The sequence below is a fragment of the Onychostruthus taczanowskii genome, unplaced genomic scaffold (assembly GCF_017590055.1).
Source record: "Onychostruthus taczanowskii isolate IOZ18803 unplaced genomic scaffold, ASM1759005v1 scaffold2, whole genome shotgun sequence".
NCBI lineage: Eukaryota > Metazoa > Chordata > Aves > Passeriformes > Passeridae > Onychostruthus > Onychostruthus taczanowskii.
The window spans coordinates 4,798,107-4,818,110 of record NW_024499239.1 but is presented as its reverse complement, the minus strand read 5'-3'; the positions used below and the strand labels follow the sequence as shown (position 1 = coordinate 4,818,110).

Below are 20,004 nucleotides of genomic sequence, written 5' to 3'. Positions count from 1 at the left end.
CTGCTGGCTTACTGAACTCAATACATGCCAAATTAAAGGCAGAGAAAGTGTTCTTGTTCAAAGCTGTTTGTCTTAATGATGAGCAGCAGGACTCAAAAATTATTGTGCCACCATAATTTTGTCACTCTCCTCCTTTAAAAATAGAAACTTCATTGATACACTTGCTACCATTTTGAGTCCCCTCTCAAAGAAAAAGAGGGGGAGATCAGGCAAACCCTCTCCTTTTCATGCTCTGCCTCAGCCTTTTATTTCTGGGCTCCATAATGATCCATTTACCCTTACATTTATTCACCCAACTACTGAGCCCAGGGCACGGTTATATTGTTTCTGTTCATGTGCTCCCCACCACACTAATGCAGACACAGAAAACCATTGTTAATGCTGCTTCAAGTGACCTGCCTTCAAAGGAGTCATGAAAACCTTGTCCTGATTCTCAGCCCTTTAAAACCATGCCTACGTGTCAGAGACAGCAGTGTGATACCACCACCATCGCACAGCCCCAGGGAAGCAGCCCGGCTCATCCCGCTCCCTCCGGGGCCAGCCTTGCTGGCAGAACCGGCAGCCGCTGACCACAGGATGCCCTGCCTGCACACGCAGCACCCGCAGCAGGGTCAGGGCCACCACCCCAAGCTGCTCCCCGAGGAGCGGCTGCACTGCCCTAGCAGCCATTGACAACACCAGGCACGGCTGCTGCAGTGCACACAGACCTCCCAAATGCCTGTGGGCTCAAAGAAATAACTCATAATGGTACAAGAGTGGCCTGTAGAAGACCTTCAGTTAGTTCCCTGCTCTGCCATACACTCCCAAGGACACTCATTTATTTTCTTGAGGCTCAGTCCATCATCACTGAAATTACTCCCAGGCTTCCTGACTCACGTGCTGGGAGCCAGGCTGCTATTTAGAGAAAGGGACAGCCAGTCACTTCATATCTGGTCTGATACAGTGGGGTAAATTAAGAACAGAAATTTGGTTGACCTCAGTTTATGAGCTCAAATGTCAGAGAGCAGATAATACCTACTGTAAATGTCAGAGTCAAGGGATTTTTATTTTCCCTTTAAAAGAACATCAGCAAAGATTTAGTGACTCTTGATGCTGCCATTCACACAGGCTCAGCATGAGTGGTGGGGCCCACATACACAAACATACTGGAGAAATATTAAAGGGACTTGCTTAAAATCACAGATCTGGTAAAGCACCCAAGCCCAGCTCAGCCTTCTTCAGCAATAAAGCAGTTTTTGGTAACACAAGGCTCTGAAAAAGTCTGGCAAATTCAGGCTACCTTTACCAGAGCAGAACAGAGGGATTTGATACATGGTGGGCTTCTCACCTTTACAATTTATCCCAGGGGTCTGAAATACAAAAATTTGCCCAGGGGTCTGAAATACAATTCTCTACAGGGCCCTGCATCCAGCCACCAGTGCCAGCTCTCTTACCCAGTGGTCCACTGTCAGTGGAAGAAATGAAAAATTCCATTTACTGTCACAACATACACCACAGCACATGTAGTTGAGATAGCCACGATACACACAGTACATCATACAATTTCAGAAGGCTTCAACCCATGCAGAGCAAGCGCATACCACAGCAGAAGGCTTCAAGCACCTATCCATACAGAGCAATATCCTCCTACTTCAGAAAGCTGCAAAAATCCACCCTTCTAATTGTTTAGCCCTACCTTCTATACCCCTCATGTTGAGGGATTGCACCTGTGTGCCCTCTGTTCCCTTTGGTGGTTGGTCAGTGCCCCTGGGCACTCCAAGGCTCGTTGCTGTCAGTGCTGCTCACCTGCTGCTCACAGCTGTGCCCACTGGGGGTGAGGCTCAGCCACAGCCCCACTCCCAGTTACCACAAACTGTGTACCTACAATTTAGGAAGCCACTTCACAACCTACTGCTCAAGACTTGCTACAGTGTAGTAGGCTATACTGATTTTGTACCCTATTTCCCCACCTTCATAAAGGTACAACAGCAGTTTAAGACTCCTTTCCCTGGCCCAAGTGCCTCAATGGCAGAACTGAAGTACAAAAATAGGTGTTTCTTGTTAAGGAGCTCCAACCATGTACCCTCATCAGTGCCTTGACTCAGCCCATCTCCCCTGCTCCTTGCCCAGGCCATTTCTCTGTGCTGCCCTCCACCCTGAAGTCCCTCAACTGTTTTCATTAGCAGATTCTATCTGTGTGCTCTCACTTTCTGCATACTTCTTCATATCAAGATAATTAAATAACATTAATTACAAACAAGTCACTGAAATCTGCCTACCAGAAACCTTCTTTGAAAATTTGAAATGTAACCTTCCACTGGAAGGTTACACTTACTACCCACTTATGCACTCTTTTTAGCCCTTCTATTTTCCTGTAGTTTTTGCATTTTATTACTCTATTAAATATTGCAGGGTTTTCTTTTTGCTCTTTGCTTCCTACCCAGGACTCTTCAGACACTAGAGGGTGATCTTGCCTTCACTGTGACCAAGTTTGGTCTAGTTCAGCTTCAATTCAACACACTGTCCTGAGCTTTCACTGAATTGTGCATAAGGTCCTGAATGTAATTAACAGCTGCATTTATGCCAGGAAATCCCTAGTCTGAGGGCGGATGAAGCCACACACAGCAGGCCATAAAATATACCTCTTGAGGAGTCTGAAACACTCCCATTAGACTTTTTGCTCAGTGTCACGTGGACCTAAATCTCCTTGAATTGTTTAGGATTTCAGAAATATTTTCCAACTGGTCTGGGTTTTTCCAGCTAGATGTGTGGTGACACAGCAACATCTCAAGACAGTGGGATGGACAAAGGCTTGTATTAAGCTACTCAGAGATTGCATGCATTAGACAAGACATACACCCCTCCTCTTCTTGCTGTGCCAGTCAGCACAGCACTCAAGCAGAGCCAACCCCCTGAGCAGCCCCTCTGAGCAACCCAAGTGCAGTGCTGAGCCAACAATTCCCCTTGGCACGGCTGGGAAATCCCTGCAGGGGTTGGGAGTCTGCGTTGCATCACGACTGCTTCTGCTTTGGGGCAACAGCAGTGACTGCAAACTGGTGCTGTTACTACTCTGCAACAGGGAGCATGGGTCAATCTCCTTTTCTGCAGAGCTTGGCTTCTCAGGGCTTCCAGATTTGGGCATCTGATCCAAGAAATCTCCTGGGAAGAGCTCAGCTGTGACATGCCTTGCACAAGCAGCAGTGAAATTTGCACTCATAGATTAGTGCTTCCTATGCTGGTTGGCCAATGGCTCTTAGTGTTTGTTATCCCTCAAAATTAAATTTTTGGTTACTTAAGGTCTTTCTAAAATCTCCTTCTGAGTTCTCAGATAATATCTTTCATTATCTAATGAAGGCTAAGATCACTGCCAAAAATGTCTTGAATGTCAAAAGGCCTGGGATGCTAACAGTGAGTGCCAGCATGCTGCAGGGACTGGGAGCAGCCACGAGCTATGAGACAGCCTCTCCACTTGAAGGGAAAATATGCTTGGATACCTTTCCTTTGCTACTGAATCAAAGGGTTTAAAGAAGCCCTTACAATGAATTGCTGCTTGCTGGAGGAACCCAGCAGTCATTCTCCCTCTGCAGTCCCTCTGGGAGCAGGATTCATGTGTCTGTAGAGACTGGAGGTGATTGCTCACTGCTTATGGCAAGTCCTAAGGAGGGTCTCAGCAACATCACTCAAACACTTTGAGAAGCTACAAGTGAAAATTGATTGTGTAGATGTTTGGCAGTGATAGAGAAACAAAATTGTTTTGTCCGGAGGGATCACACTGTGCATGCTGCCTCCTCAAGACTTTGGTACCTGTTGGAGCTTAGTGTGCTTGTTGCCACTGTGCAGCTTTGCCACTATTTCCAGCATGATCCTATGCAAACTGATCACTCTCATGTATAACTTCTCCTGTAATGACCCTGCATCTTTGCACTTGATAATAAACTCTCTGGGGACAGGGAAGGCCCCTTCCCTAGCTGGTTTTGCATTAGCACTTTGCATTTGGGACCTGGATTTGTCTAGGCTTCTTGGTGTTAGCTTGAAGCAACTTGCTTTGCAAGGATGAGTTTCTGTATTTCCATGGGAAGTGGAGACTGTCATTTCCTGCCCATCCCCAGCTGCTATCCTGCACAGCGCTCCCTTGCCTGGAGGGGTTTGGGCCAGGTTTGTGTGGGTGGACTTTCCCTTGTGGGCCTGGAGTTACTGCATGGTACCACTCACAGCTGGGTGGAAACACTGAGCACTGACATCTTACAGATGTCTGTGGGCAGCTACTGCTTTGGTCCCTGTCAGCTTTGATTCAGCAGCAAGAATCTCCTCCTGAAACTTCCTCAGCATTTGGATCACCCATGTACATATGGGTAAAATATATGTTTCAAATATTTTATTTAGAAATTATATGCTTTAAACAGTGTGTATGAAATAAATGTTATATATTTATTTCTATTATTTTAGTAATTGATGTATTTCAATATCCTAAAATTAATTTAATACTATTGCTAATATTTTGCTTTCTTATACTATAGTGGACTGAGCAGAGGAAAGGAGCTCTTGTAGTGGCCCTTTTGTGTATGTTTATTCCAATCATTTGTCTTTCTTTAATTCTTTCATCCTGAAACAAGGGGCTGACCACTCAGCCCTTGTTTTTATTCCTTCCGCTGACTATCCAATCCGAAACAGCTCTGTCCAAGGCTCATTTTCTGGCAGGCAGGATGCAAGATGTTGCCAGCTTAATAAAATTTGCAAGCAGTTCAGGACACAGACTCCATTTCTGGGCTGTGAACCGCACCTGACGTCTCCAGCTTGGGCTGATGCCTGCGATCCCGGAGGCGCTGCCAGCAGCTCCAGGCACAGATGCCCCAGGGAGAGGCCAGGTGTTATGGCAGGTGTCACCGCGGAGGATAAAGGGCATTTGCAGCCCTTTAAAGGTGCCAGGCAGCCAGGTAAGCCGGGCCGGAAGGAGCTGTGCCACCCCAAAGCGAAGTCAGCAGCTGCAGCTCACGCTGCCGCAGAGATGTTCGCCTGACCTTTCCCGGGACATCGCTGCTGCCTGCCCGGACTATCCGGCCTTCAGCACCATGGCTGTTACCTGCCCCATCAGTGTCTGATCTGAACCTCTCTTACAGCAGTTCAAACCCACTGTGTTTCTGAGGAGCTGGGAGCTTATAAAAAAAGATTAAGAATGGACAACCCAGGCAGGAATAAATATTCCCCTGGCTGCATACCCAGCATTTCTGCTTGGGCAGTGGAGAAAGGAAATAAAAGATCTTGTTGATCAAGACATTCACACTTTCATCTCTCAGGAAAATCAACAAATATACAAAGCCCAGAGTACCTCTGCCTCAGCTGCAGTGACATAGAGGCTCTACTGATACTGTGATTTATTCAAAAATGTTCTGCTTCATCACGGTTTTAAAAGTGCACATAACACTGTGTCAAGGCTATTTTCATAGGATTAATTACAACATGAGCTGAGACAAGTATTAAGAGATGTCTATTACGTTTGAGATTTATTTCCCCCCATTTCCCTGACATTTTTTTCTAGACAGCTCAAGAGTTAATTTAGGTAATGGTGCACCTATTTTGAAGGGCTTCCTTACTTGCTGATCAGCATTACTGATACTCATTTTTAATATCTGGTAAAAATTTGGCAGCAGGACAAGAATAATTTTTATTCTATGGTTATGCTAGCACAAAACAGCTTTAGTCCACATCCAGGCACCTTCAATGGCATGATACAAATGGCTGGTAACTGAGTGCAAAGATATTTTTTGTGTGTAACCCAAGATACAGAATATTGGTGCTATTAGCTCTTATCATTCCCATGGGGCTCACCATTAACATTCCTTTTAATACAGAGAAAGCTTTGGCAGGTAAGTGATGTAATTTTTCTTTTGGGTGTCTTTCTTCAATTAAATGAATACTTTATGAAGCAACTGCTGCTATAGATGGTATTAAATGTATTTATTTATGCATTTTTGACAACTAAATTAATCTGTGGGACAATATCTTGGCATCATTTACTCTGATCTGGTTTTTTTTTTTTTTTTTTTGCAAAACCGAAATTATAGGTTGTATAGGCACAAAACCACATCTGTGTGATCTGCCTCCACATTACCTCTCTTGATTTATGCCCCTAACCCCAGGTTCATACATAGAAAATTAAAAGGGGGCTGGGACCTTCAGGGGACGATGAATGCCAAGTAAACCCAGATGGATCTGGAACTGCAACTGCACATCCATCCTGAAGCCTCACCCTTTACCAGGCTGAGCGCATCCCACTGTCACTGTGCTCCGCAGCCTTGATGTCCTCCACAGCCACCAGGGTCCCCCACAGCACAGTGTGGTCCCCCACACCATCAGTGAAGGTGCTGAGCAGGCTGTTTGTCACGCTCTTGGGGAGGTCAACCAGAGCTGTGACAGCCAAGACATGCCTGTTTCTAAAGTCCTATGAACACCTGCCTGTGAGAGCCTGTGCTTGCAGTGCAAAATACCACTGAATTTTAAATCTGAATCCAGTGCTCTCAGAGTCATCCTCATCTCATCTCCTTGTCCCTATCTGATGGGGCAGGATGATAATTTTGGCTCTTCTGGACCAACGCATGCATTAGTCATCAGGTCATTTATTACGACTTTTCATCTTAATTCTGATAACACTCCAACTCCAGAAAAAGATCAAATGACAACAAAAGGGAATAGTGAATGAATTCCTTATTTGAATCTGGGTAAAGGTACCTCACACAAAGGCAATTTTTTTCTTAAAGAAAAACTTGCTGCTAGTAATAGTTTTACACTTGTAGGGATACAACTGCCTAAACAACTCACTGTCAGCAGTCAATTTACAAAATTATCCTTCAGTGATTCCCTGATTTCATCTCTTTTCATGGACCAGAAGACCTTTCCTAATGGGATGGCTGGCAAAAGGCCTCTTCGTTTAGAAGGCAGATCACGCAGCCCTATACACTTAGTTCTAATTATGAAGTATTGGAACATTGCGACCTGAGGCATCATGCACGTACTTGTTGATTAATGGTTTCAGACATCTTAAAAATAAACGTGGGGGAACACCAAGTGCAACAGGAGGATTTTAACAATTTCTGCCCTTTACTGCTAACCCAGAGCTTCAGTGAAAGGCTCTCTTCCTGTATGGTCAGACACTGAACACACAGGGGGGACACAAAGGAGACTGCCCAGAGGTAACAAGGCTCAGGCTTGCTTCCCTTCCACACCACTTCAATGTAATAAAATCTCAGAGGCTCTAACTTGCTTGGTAGAGGGCACTGCTCCCAAGGCAGGCATAAATACAGAGCAGGACTGGACTGAAGCAGGCATCATTAGGAAGTGGAACCCATGAGAAAAGGGGGACCAGCACTCCCATGAACAGAGAAATGACAAAGACGGCACAGGAGAGACAAGGTGCAGCGCAGCAGAGGAGGGTGCCTGGATGCCTTTGCCACCTCAGCCAGGAGAAGGCAAGGATGATTTGATGGGATCTCACCTCTAAGAGGAGACAACAGGGACACAGCAATGACTGCTGCTGAAGAGGAGAGGAAGGGACATTTATCTAATTTTCTGCACCCTGAAATTCAGACCCTGGGACTGGTCGAGGATGCTGGGCATGGAATAAAAGATGCTGATCATTGTGGAGATTTACCAAGCAGGATTGAGCAGGAGCAGCTTGCTAAGGACAGGACAGAGGAGACTTGAAGATAAACAAACCCAGGACAAGAAGTAACAGTGCTGCAGTGGGGCCAGGTGTCATGTTGAACAGTAGCAGAAAAGCCTGGAAGGCAGGAAAGGCAGATCTATCCTAGTGCTCCTGCACTACAGACACCTGCAGGAGCAATGAAGTAGCAGGAGACCCATGACACTTGTGTTTTCTCCACCTACATGGCACAGCTGCACTCTGCCTCTGTGTGACACACAGGCAGCTTGGGGCAGGAGCAACATCTATCAATTGGCACATCCTCAGCAAAGCAGTTTCTGCCTGTGTCTGGCTGGGGAGGTTTCTTGGGGAAAACTTGATTGCACAGATCTCAGTGCTTCATCTTATTTCCAAATAAGATTGGAAAACTCTTTATTGACCAACCAACATAACAACAACATCCCAAACATAAACATAGAACTTTTAAAACATAAAATTCTTAGAAAGGATAAAGTTACTTGTCTGCTAAGATCTCACATCTGCTGGCTCTGTGAGGGTGGGCTATGGGTAGGAGTGACAAAAGGTGCAAAGTCCCCTGTGTGCTGCCACTCTTGAGAGACAGTGTGGGAGACAGGTTCTAGTTCAGCAAAGGACCAGGTGACACATCCTTCCTAGCACAAAGACAATCATGGAAGAACAAGCAAAAGCACCAGTATCTGCACAATTAGGCTCCAATTCCTAACTCTCCTAAGCCACAAAAATAAGTGCTCTGGATTTACATTATAAATAAGGTCAAGCTTATGCATTTCATAGAGTTTACCACAAAATTACCCTAAAATGCATCACACAATACACAATAAAAGAATATTTTAATTCAAGGCAACAGCAAAGACTTTTCTTTTTCCCATGGTAAATGATTATTTCCCTATTAAGTCTTTAATTTTATTTCTATCCATAGCCTAGGTGCATAGCAAGTAAGGCAGAAATGAAGGGATTGTACATCCCCTGGAAATCAGAAACTACTCCTGCTAGGTCTCACCTGAACATCACTTCACAGCAGTATTTTGTCCCATCATCTTTAGTAGCACACAGCCTTAAGGTGCTGACTGAAAGCTTTCCATCCTCCAGGACTATCCTTCAGAGGCCTCTCTTGCTCTGCAAACACCCGGCACAGCTCCACAAATCAGCTGGCACTGACGTGCAGAGGCAGAGCATGACGCCACTTCCCACAGACCCAGGCACAGCACACAAGAGCCAAGGCAGGAGGAGCGGGGACTGAAATGGATATTAAGCTGAAATGGGAAGAGCAGGAAAAGAGGGGGTGACCACCCTTTGCTTTCTAACCCAGCCCCACTGGCTGCTTTTAGGGAGTGCTCATAGCTACAGCATGCACACTTGTGAAGTGCAACATGTTTGGGATTTAGGCTTTCAACTTCAAGACTCTGATTTATCTTTAACTCACTTGGATTTGCAAACCAACCCTTGTTGCTTGAGGCTCTAGAGCCTGCAGAGGGACAGGCACACACCAAACCTCCTCTTGCTGCCCCAAATTCAGCTCAGTGGACAACACCCACAGCGACTTCCCTTGGGGGTCACCAAGAGGAAGCATAAACACAATGATTGCAATTTTGCAGTAGTCCTGGGCTATGCCAGATGCTTTTAGTATCTGGCCAGATGTCTGTCAGGAGAAGCAAGTGATTGAAACATCACACAGTGTGCTAAAGCAGTCACTGAGTAAACAGCAACGCTTTGCACATTCCTTACAGTACTACCAGAATTCCTTACAAGTTGATCCTTTATTTTTCACTTTTGATTCTAGTTGAACAAAGGGAAGGCACAAAAATCCTGTTATAAAGGAGCAAACAAAATTCCTTGGTTTTGGGAGACTTCTCCCTCTCCAGACTGGCTTATAGCACAAGTGCTCTTTTGTGGAAATCAACCCTCTTCTAAAATTATCATAAGGCAATATTTTTAATAAAAGTTACAAACTACAACAAGTTCATATTTCAGTGGTTCTTTCCCTCCCTCTTCTTTGTTCTTGCTAACTCTTATCCTTTTACCCATTTTTCAACAGAAGGACTAACAAGGAATAATTGAGAATGATGTATGATCAGGTTTACTTGCCAAGTCTTTTTATACTCAAATATTCAATTTGTGGCTTCCAGTAATAGCAGGGTAGGCAGTATCCTTTCTCCTGCCCTCCACAAAAGAAAGCAGAAAGGAGTTATCCATGGATTTAGATACATTGAGGTGTTCACTATGTGTGAGCTGGCTGCCTCACAGCCAGATCCTGCAAAACTACTCAGCATCACTCCAGACTCCAGACTGTGCTTTCATTATGACATATCAGAAAAGCCTGCAGCAAGTTAGAGACAAGAACCATGCTCAGCAGCAGGTACAAAATTTTTTGTTCTAAATGCTGCATGTGAAAATATGCCGGCTGCCCACTGGAGTGGAGGTACTTTGTGGATGGACAATTTGCAAAACCAATTGGCTGGATTCAGACTTGGCTTTCCCTGAAGCCAGCTTCACTGCTCATGTTTAAACCAAGAGTTTAACTTTAATTTTAGCCGATCAATTATAACAAAAATCTCAAGAGGTCTTGATTTGTTGCAATGCATTCATCACATTTTCCCACTATAGTTCAGCGCCCAGTTCAAACTGGAGTTGATGCTGACTGGGGTGGGCTCTGAAAGAGCTTGCATCTGCTTCCAGGGACACTGGACTCCTCCTGTAACTGCCTGCACCATAGGTGCCACACTTTATGATATAAAAATATCTTCCTGTGGCCAGCCCTGCTGCAGGGGGGAGTTTGGGGAGTGGCACTCAGAGATAAAGCAGGAGGCCTGGCTGTGCCCTTCCCACCTGCTCAATAAGCAGCCCCCTTGTGCTCACACAGTGGATCCATCCTGGGTCTGCCCACAGTGATCCCTGGCCAGCCACACCACAGGGAACCACCCTGGCATTTCCTGCAAACCAGGGAGGGTATGATAAGTGAATGAGCTGCATGTTGCATGGCAAAGTACTGGCTACATGACAGATGGAATAAGATAGAACAGTGGTAACTTTATGAAGCACAATAAATACACTGCAAGCACTTTTCTGTGTATGTAAACCAGCAAATTAAATCCAGAGGATGCTGTTGGCTTAAAAAGCCAACCAGATCCTGAGTTCCCCTCCTCTAGAGGCCAAAAATTTGAATGAACTAAAGCAATCCGGATCCTATTTGGTTATTCAGCTCTGATGACTCATCTTCCCTGAGCTCTTCTTAGGCTAATGACAAAGAAACAAACACAGGCAGAACAGTATTGAAGGTGGCATCATTTTGGCAAAGTTGCTTTTTCAGGATCTTGCCACCAGGTACTACTTGCACTTCTTGTGTTACCTGTGCCCCAAGAAAGAACCAAAGGTTTAATAGGCAAACTGTGTGGTTTTCTTTCAAGCCATCAATAATTTCTACTTGAGTCCCAGGACAGCCTAAAATTTAACTCAGATTTGATGGAGCTTAAGGCAAATAGCCAGTTAGTGCAGAGTCTGCTCCCACAGACTCTCTCCTTAAATCTGGTGTACCCTCCTCCAGCTGTGACCCAAAATGCTCCATGCAGAAATAGAGCGACACAAGAAGTGCAGAAGCCAAGGGCAGCCTCTGGGGCTGCTCTGTCCTGAATCAGCTACCCTCACCCAGGAGTGGTAATGTGAAGTGGTGGCTGTGATCCCTCTAAACCCCGTGGGTGAGTGAGGGAAAGAGTTACATTGCTAAGACAAGGCCAATAGTGGTGCCAAGAGTGAGAGTCACCATCTCCTGCCCTCGGAAGCTGCCCTCGTCTCTCAGAAACTCCTGCCCTTCTGAGTGTAGTTGGGCATTCTATACCTCACTTCACTTCTGAAGGAACAGAGTGACACACAATTATTTAATGAAAAGCCAATGTTGAAAGCACAATTTTATGACTGAAAACAGTTTAATCGCCCTTGGATGTGATTTTTGGGTGATGAACTGTGTCTTACCCTGGTTTGAATACTTGCATGCCTGTGAGCTTGCCTGCTTCCTTCACGTGTACTGACAACCCTTTAAAAGGTATCACCTCTCCTGACAAGTTTCTGGGTCCCCACCAGCAGAAAGCGGTGCCATCTCGACCTCATAAAAGGGCTTTCCATCCTTCCTCACACATTCCAAAACCTTCTTATCAATAGCAACTTGCCTGGAGGGGGAACGAGCTTAGCAATCCCTCAGCAGAAGGGTCTAGTGCTGCCCACCCACATCGCGAGACATTGCGACGCTAACTGACCCTTTTGTAATGCCGACGCCAAAACAAATCCTGTGATACCTCAGGTCCTCGGCTGGAAAGGTCGGGTCCTGCTGGCTCCAGAAGAGGATGCCGGGGGTCGCACGGGAGAGGGGGATGTGGCCGTGAGCCCGTCGCCGCCTGCGCTTCCCTCCGCCGGGCCCGGGCGGCGCTGGCGGCCGGCGGTGACCGCCGTCGAGGCGGCAGCGAGACACCGCCCACGCCGGGGGTGGCCCCGCGTGGGTCCGGGCAGCGCGGGCGGCGCCCGCAGCACAGAGCAGCCGGGAGCGCGGCCGCTGCGCATCAGCAGCGCCCGGAGATCCCAGCGGAGCCGGGGAGGGATGCGGGCACCGCCGCCCGCCGGGGCGAGACCTCCCCGCGTCCCGCACTGACGGCCGCCCCGCCGCCGTCACTCTCCTCCGGTGCTTGCGGGGAGCCGGCGGCTCCCGGGGCCGCGCAGCCCATGGCCAGCTCCGCGCAGCCCCCGGCGGCGGCGGGGGGCGGCGGCCCCGACGGCGGCTCTCTGGCGGGGGGCGGCGAGACCTTCGGGGACCGCTCCCTCAGCCAGGGCCTGAGCGTGCTGGTGGGGCTGGGGCTCTGCGTGACCATGCTGGGGCTGGGCTGCGCCGTGGAGCTGGGGCAGCTGGGGCAGCAGCTCCGGCGGCCCGTAGGGCTGCTGCTGGCGCTGCTGGGACAATTCGTGGCCATGCCACTGCTGGCCTTCCTCCTCGCCCTCATCTTCGCCCTGGACGAGGTGGCGGCCGTGGCTGTACTGCTGTGCGGCTGCTGCCCCGGGGGCAACCTCTCCAACCTCATGTCGGTGCTCGTCGACGGGGATATGAATCTGAGGTAGGTGCCCCGCTGCCCCTCACCCCCAGCCGGTCGGGGGGCTGCGGCGGCCCCGGGAGGCAGGGAGGGTTCGCTGGGCATCTGCCGCCGGTGGAGCCGGGACGGGCGGGCGGGCACGGCGCTCTGGGAATCGCCAGCACTGCTCTCCTGTGGAGGATGTTACAAGAGCCTGGACACACGTCTTCTGCCTCCTTCCCTAAAAAGCTTGCGTGCCCGCATCCTGGCCGAAGCAGGGAAGGGGGTGGAGGATGGAGAGAGGAGAGCGAACGGGCTCTTGCCGTGAGAAGTGCCCAGCCGGCTGCAGAAGCCGCTTCCAGCGGGGGTTGGAGCTTCCCAGGGTTGCCCCCCGGCCGGGCGCGCGGTGATGGAGCATTTCTTTGGTTCCCCCGGCGCAGCATTATCATGACGGCCTCCTCCACGCTGCTGGCCCTCTTCCTGATGCCCCTCTGCCTCTGGATCTACAGCCGCCACTGGATCAACACGGCCGTGGTGCAGCTGCTGCCCCTGGGGGCGGTGAGCCTGACGCTGGGCAGCACCCTGCTGCCCATCGGCCTGGGGGTGCTCATCCGCTACCGGCACCCCCGCGCCGCCGACCTCCTGGTCAAGGTAGGCACGGCGCGGGGAACGACCCGGGGCGGCAGCGGGGAAGGGGAGCCGACGGCAGGAAGCTTTCTGGTCTCTCCGAACCGGTGTTAGTCTCACACAGGCATATTCAACTGCTTAGGTGGAATACAAAGACTTAAAGTCTTGAAATAAAACGGTGGGGCAGAGAAGGCGAGAGAAAGGGCCGGTTACTCTCTATGCAGCGCACAGGAGGGAGGGCAGCGTGGTGCTCTGCCCCGGCAGGCATCCTGGACCCCATAGCAGAGGCATTCCGTGACATCCTGCTTTCTCCCCACTCTTGCTGCACCCAGGTCAGGCAAAAACAACCTGCAGGCACAGCCACACTTCCTTAAAACATGCAACTAAATTAGCTTAATTGAGAAAGGAAGAGGCACAAGTCCTGAAACTCTTTTTTCCCAGCAAGTCACCCCAAAGCAAAATGATATAGGATGACCTCAGCCCGTTCCTTTCGTGGGATATGATCAAACAGCACCAAAATCCCAGGCCAGGAGCAAACCTGGGAAGGGCAGCGCAACCATGTTTTGTCACGTTGATTCTTTAGCAAGCCTCTACCTGCTATGCTTATCCTTTCAAAATAATAGCCCTCATGTTATCTTTATCTGTTGCTAGATTTCCCTGTGGTCCCTCTTGGTGACTCTGGTGGTCCTGTTCATCCTGACTGGGACCATGCTGGGCCCAGATCTGTTGGCACAGATTCCTGCGTCTGTCTACGCCATTGCAGTGCTGATGCCTCTGGCAGGGTACGCCTTGGGATACGGCTTAGCCACGGTCTTTAAAATGCCCCCACACTGCAGGAGAACAGTATCTTTGGAAACAGGGTGCCAAAACGTCCAGCTCTGCACTGCCATCCTAAAACTCACCTTCTCCCCAGAGCTCATAGGGAGCATGTACATGTTTCCCTTGCTTTATGCGCTTTTTCAGTCAGCAGAAGCAGGACTGTTTGTGCTGGCATACAAAATGTACGGAAAAGACAGCTACAAGCAAGATGCACTTGGTGAAGAGGAAGACACAGACATTTCCTACAAGAAACTGAAGGAAGAGGAGGTAGCTGACACTTCATATGGCACAGTGACCACAGAGGAGCACAACTCCATTCAGATGGAGCCGACTCAGACGGCGCTTTAGGCAGGACAAAGAGGTAACTCCCAGAGACGTGAATGTGTGTTGTGCTTGCAGCCAGGCTGGGGCTGTGCTTGCTGCTGTGCAAGCGGAGCTGCCCAGCCTCGATCATTTGTCCAGCTACTCCCATTGTACAAGGTGATATGTGTTTATTACCATGACAGTTCTACTTCCTCAAAAGTAAAGGTAAGAAAAAAGAAAAAAAGAAAAAAAAATAAAAAGCATCACTGACACAAACCAGTAGCTCTAAAACTTCATGCAAGGAGGCTGCTGCCTGGCTGAGTGCAGCAAGAATAGCTAGAAGGAAGAAACAGTGTTCCACAGAGCCAACACGAACTCAGTGTCAGTTCAGATGACAGGAAAAACCACGTCGCATGTGTATATTTGTGCCTCCCACCTGCTGTAAAAGCATTGTTCTCATTGTTGTCACCACAAATACATGGCGAAGCCGAACCAAACCCGTGTTCTCCGCTGTTTACTCCCTTGGAGGCAATTAAGAGTCGCGCTACCTGGTTCGGCCGGGGAGGTGAGAGGGGGTGGGAGATGGCCCAAGGCCGCGCACCAGGTGGGGATGATAAGGGGCCGCAAGGCCGGCGCCCGTCGGGGGCGAGGGAAGCCCGGCCCCGCCCCGGGGGTATTTAAGGCCACTGCCCGGGGGCTGTCCCGGGTCAGGTGCAATGGCCGAGGAGGCGATGGCGAGCTACCTCTACAGCGCCTACCACCCCTACTCCTACCGCTACCCGCCGCCCAAGGGCAAAGGAGGGGCGGCGGGCGGCTGGCGCCCGCGGGGCAGCGGCAGCAGCTACTTCTCGGGCTACGGGGAGGCGGCCGCCGAGTACTTCGACAACTACCAGCGGGCGCAGCTGAAGGCCATCCTCTCCCAGGTCAACCCCAACCTGACGCCGCGGCTCCGCAAGGCCAACACCAAGGAGGTGGGCGTCCAGGTGAACCCGCGGCAGGACGCCTCGGTGCAGTGCTCGCTCGGGCCCCGCACGCTGCTGCGCCGCCGCCCCGGGCCCGCCGCGCCGCGGCCCCGTGAGGCGGAGCAGGAACTGGGCAGCCCCGCCACCACCAACACCCGCGCCGTACGCTTCCCCCGCACCATCGCCGTCTACTCGCCCGTGGCGTCCCGCAGACTCACCGCCTTGCTGGAGGAGCCGAGCCCGGAGCCGGAGCGGCGGCCGCAGCAGCAGGATAAGGCGGCGGCCGTCGAGGAGGAGCCGGCCGCGCTGTGGGAGCAGCGGGCGGCGGAGGCGGCTGCCGTGCGGGCGAGTTGGGAGAAGCCCCCCGAGGGTGGCGCCGAGCCGCTGGAGCAGCGCCCGGCCGAGCCACTCGGGCAGCGCTCGGCTGCACCCCCGGAGCAGGCGACGGAGGCAAGCCGGGAGGAGCCGGCAGAGGTAGCCCAGGCAGAGGCGGCGGAGCCGTCAGCCCAGGCAGAGGCGGCGGAGCCGTCAGCCCAGGCGGAGCCGTCAGCCCAGCCGGCAGAGCCGCCGGCCTCAGCCCAGAAGCAGCAGTCGTCGGCGGGCAAGACCCGCCTGCGCTTCCAGGTGAGTGTCGGCCGGGGGGGAGCAGAGCGGGGCCGGGCTGGCCCGAGAGGCGCCCGCACCGTCGAATAACATTGTCCCTGTCAGTTTCTGGAACAGAAGTACGGGTACTACCACTGCAAGGCCTGCAACATCCGCTGGGAGAGCGCCTACGTCTGGTGCGTCCAGGGCACCAACAAGGTAGGGCCGGCTCGGATTGCCCGGCGAGCGCTCCTCGCCGCCGCCCTCCCACTGACCCCGGTCTTCCTCACAGGTCTATTTCCGTCAGTTCTGCCGGACCTGCCAGAAGTCCTACAACCCGTACCGCGTGGAGGACATCACCTGCCAGGTAAGGGGTCCCCGCCCTGCCCTAAGCCCGGTCACTCCCTGGCCCGGCCGCTCCCGCCGACCGCCGCCTTCTCCCTCAGAGCTGCAAGCAGACGCGGTGCACCTGCCCCGTGAAGATGCGCCACGTGGATCCCAAGAGGCCCCACCGCCAGGACCTCTGTGGGAGATGCAAAGGGAAACGCCTCTCCTGCGATAGCACGTTCAGTTTCAAATACATCATCTGAATGGGATGGGATTTTTTTTTTTCTTTTTGTTTAGGGCTCGTCAAGAAAACTGCAAGTAGAGCAGGATTTTTTTTGTTGTTGATATTGTTGAAGATACTTGGTGAGATGTAGCTAAGAAAGCATGTAAATAAAAGTATTGCAAAGCATACTCAAATGATCAGGTGGGTTTGTGCTCAGCTTAGAGGGTGCATATTGTAGATTCCGTAACTTGCATAGGCAGCAAGCCTAGAGGTGTATTGTAAATCAGTGATGGCCTTGGAAGCAACTGACTCAGGACTTTGTAGACTCTCAGGTGGAAAGGGTTTCTGTTACTGCTCCTGCTCTTGAACTAATCAAATGCTTGAAGTTAACATCAAATTGACGTCTGTGTAGATAGTAGACCATCCTTCATGATGAACAAAACACCAGTAGTATTTACTTATTTTGCACACCTGTATTCAATGTACAAAGTATTCTGCACCTGTTCTTCATCAGTAGGAAATTGAGAAGTGCAGTGTAAGTACTGAATCACTTCTACTGGTACAGCTGGCCTGCATTTAGCTAAGTTGGTCTTCTTATCTGTAGGTAAAAGACAAAACTTTTCAGGGATGCTCTCACAAAATGCTGAGGAATGGAGTCACATATTGTGGCGATGGTCTCTTGGTAAATGTGTTGCTCATCTTACTTGCACAAGGTTATGGAGGGAAATGACACTTCAGAGGAGCAAGGTGCAGTAATACTGCATCTGCTTGGCTTCCTTTTCAACCTGCAGATGAAGAGCAAGAGCTGTGCACTTGATGGATTATACTTGAAGTGTTTGATCTAATTACAGTTTAGATGCCTGCCATCAGAAGGATTGACACTCCCACACTGCTCTGGGGTTGGGTTTGCAGCTAGGAATTGTACTTGTCCTGTTTGATAGGAATGGCAGAACCAGCACTGGTTACATGCAGATGATGCTCTCTGTGGGCTGTTGGTGCTCTCTATAGGAACACCATGCTTCAGCCAAGTGTTACAAGGTGACTCTGGGACTAACTTACAGCATCACCCTCTGAGCAGGTTCACATGCTAGTAAAACCTACACCACTGCCCCAGTCTACCTTCTAGCTATGAAGCTGGAAAAACTCAGATGAAAACCTACTTTTCTGAGAATGCTACTGGCACTGTTAATTGTTAAATTGAGCATAGTCACCAAGCCTTTTGCAGAACTCTTGAGGTAACGTCTCTTGAAAGAGTGATTTTTATATTTGCTGTACCCAGCTTACTTGAGGAACCATTCCATTAAGTGCTAGAGAGAAGCAGTCTCAGCCCATGCTGTAGAACAGCTTCAAGAGTGATTTTTATATTTGCTATAGCAAACTTGTCTACACCTGTACCCAGCTTACTTGAGGAACCATTCCATTAAGTGCTAGAGAGAAGCAGTCTCAGCCCATGCTGTAGAACAGCTTCAGTGCTAGTTTCTGTTAGTGGCAGCTAGTGTGGCAAACAATATCCTTTGCATCAACGTTTCTGGTTTGAGGGGCAGTGAGTGTTAACTCACTGATGCTTAACTCATCTTGCTGTAAATTCCTGCTTTATTTCAATATGTCCCTTGAACCTGCTGAAGTAGGCTTAATGCCTCAGTGTCAATTTATTGCAAAGTAATTTTATTTATTCTTGCTGCATTCATTATTACAGCAGTGTGAGGCATTCTGGGAAGAAGTAGACCTACTCCCTCCAGAGCAGAGCACAGTTCTATTTCATGCTTCTACCTGAAGTGTTTTCCCTTATATCACAGTAAAAGGAAATATCCCTTGCTTTACCAGTTCACTCAGACTTCTACAGCAAATTCCACCTTTGCCCTATTCAATTTGAAAAGCTGCCCTGCAGCTGGGCAATGTTCTGTTGTAGATGCACATGCCTTGTACTCACTGTAGTTACTGTGATGAGCAGTGGCAATCCTCCAGCTTGAGGAAAGCACCTGGGGCCCTCTGCAGCCACCTGGCCCCACTGCCTCAGTTTGCAGTTGCAGCTGTGATCTGGGATGTCTTTATTTCTGAGCATATTCCCCTCAAGGATGTTCTTCAATGTTTTCCTGCTTGCCTTCCCCATTCTCATGGCTGTAGTCTGGTCCTGATGCATGTGTTGAGAAACTTGACCGTGGTGAGTCTGTGCACCTTGGTAATGAGTCGGAGAACTGCAGCTCTGTGCCATGTCAGTATGAAGTCACGGCAATATGAGCCGCTGGATGCTTCCTATTTACATAGGCATCCTTACAAAACATGGCTTGAGGATTACTTGTGAATATGGTGACTCTTGCGTGATTAGCCCAAAGTGAAATCTAGTACAGCTTAAAGGCTGTCATCCCCACTAACTACAGTCAAAGCAGTACTTGTTTCTGCATGATAACGTGTAGAACAGGCTTAGCTGATGTGAACTGAGCGCTGTGCTTCACTAGCAGCTGATGAAGGCTCCAGGTGGCAGGTAGCAGCAAGGAGGCCACCCCTGCAGCTACTGCAAGGCTCTGTGGCTTGGAGGAGTACAGTGCCGTGGGCAGTCATATTAAACAAGCTCCCCTTTATCCTGTAGCATTCTTCAGTTCCAGAGTAGCTCTACATGTCATCCCTCTTACATAAATATGTTAAATGCTTTTACTGCTTGATGCCCAAGTACAATTCTGTACTTGCTAGCTGCTTTTCAGCTTTACTGCCATGTCATGTCTGTGACAGCACACACTGATTGTGGGCACTCAGCAAGAAGGAAAGCTACTCCTGACCTATTGTAATTATGCAAAGTGGAAGGGTGCCAGTTGTTCAAAGCTATCCTGAACTTGCTCTGTACAGCTTTTTCATAAAGAGATTTTTTTGCACACGTTAGCTCAGTCAGTGCTGTACTTGCTGCATCTTACAGGAGCTGTCTGATGTTTTGTTTGTTTCTACACAGCTTTACCATAGCTTTGGATTTGGCACAGGCCTGGCACCATGTAATGCAGGGTGACAGCTCATGCAGTAGTTGAGTAGTTTTTGAAACGCTTAATGAAATTAAAGCAATATCAAAAGACAGTCATTTAACGTGATTCTGCTCAACAGGGCAGGTTCCACTAGCCATTGTAAATGGAGGAGGATGTGTAACATAAGGCATTACATATATGAATTCAGGTTTGAGTTTCATGAGAAATCCGTTAACAGCTTCAGAAGATGCCTAGAAAAATGCTGCTGCAATGACAGGACATAAAAGGAAAAAAATTACTTCAGGGCACCCAGGCCTCTGTTGTCATTGTTTAATCTGTTTAGCTAAAGTATTTAAACTCTAGCTTGTAAAAATACACAAAATTAGAGATACAATGTCTTTTATTTTTACAAAAAAGCTGGTAAAAGATGATGTAAATAAAAGTGTAATGCATCCCTAAATAAAACTACCTCTCCCCTGTAAATACTTGTTAAATAATAAAGAACACCATC

General features: G+C 49.3%; 2 protein-coding genes across 2 annotated transcripts; both read left to right on the top strand.

Moving 5' to 3' along the window:
• The first annotated feature begins 12,361 nt into the window (after window positions 1-12,361).
• On the top strand, window positions 12,362-14,858 carry SLC10A4 (solute carrier family 10 member 4). The gene is made up of 3 exons (XM_041403166.1): window positions 12,362-12,747; window positions 13,143-13,353; window positions 13,981-14,858. The coding sequence occupies exons 1-3, from the start codon at window positions 12,362-12,364 to the stop codon at window positions 14,494-14,496; spliced, it is 1,113 nt and encodes a 370-aa protein (XP_041259100.1). The 3' UTR covers window positions 14,497-14,858.
• Window positions 14,859-15,167: 309 nt separating this feature from the next.
• Window positions 15,168-16,615, top strand: ZAR1 (zygote arrest 1). The gene is made up of 5 exons (XM_041403167.1): window positions 15,168-15,887; window positions 15,969-16,037; window positions 16,122-16,214; window positions 16,288-16,362; window positions 16,442-16,615. The coding sequence occupies exons 1-5, from the start codon at window positions 15,168-15,170 to the stop codon at window positions 16,583-16,585; spliced, it is 1,101 nt and encodes a 366-aa protein (XP_041259101.1). The 3' UTR covers window positions 16,586-16,615.
• Window positions 16,616-20,004: the final 3,389 nt, after the last annotated feature.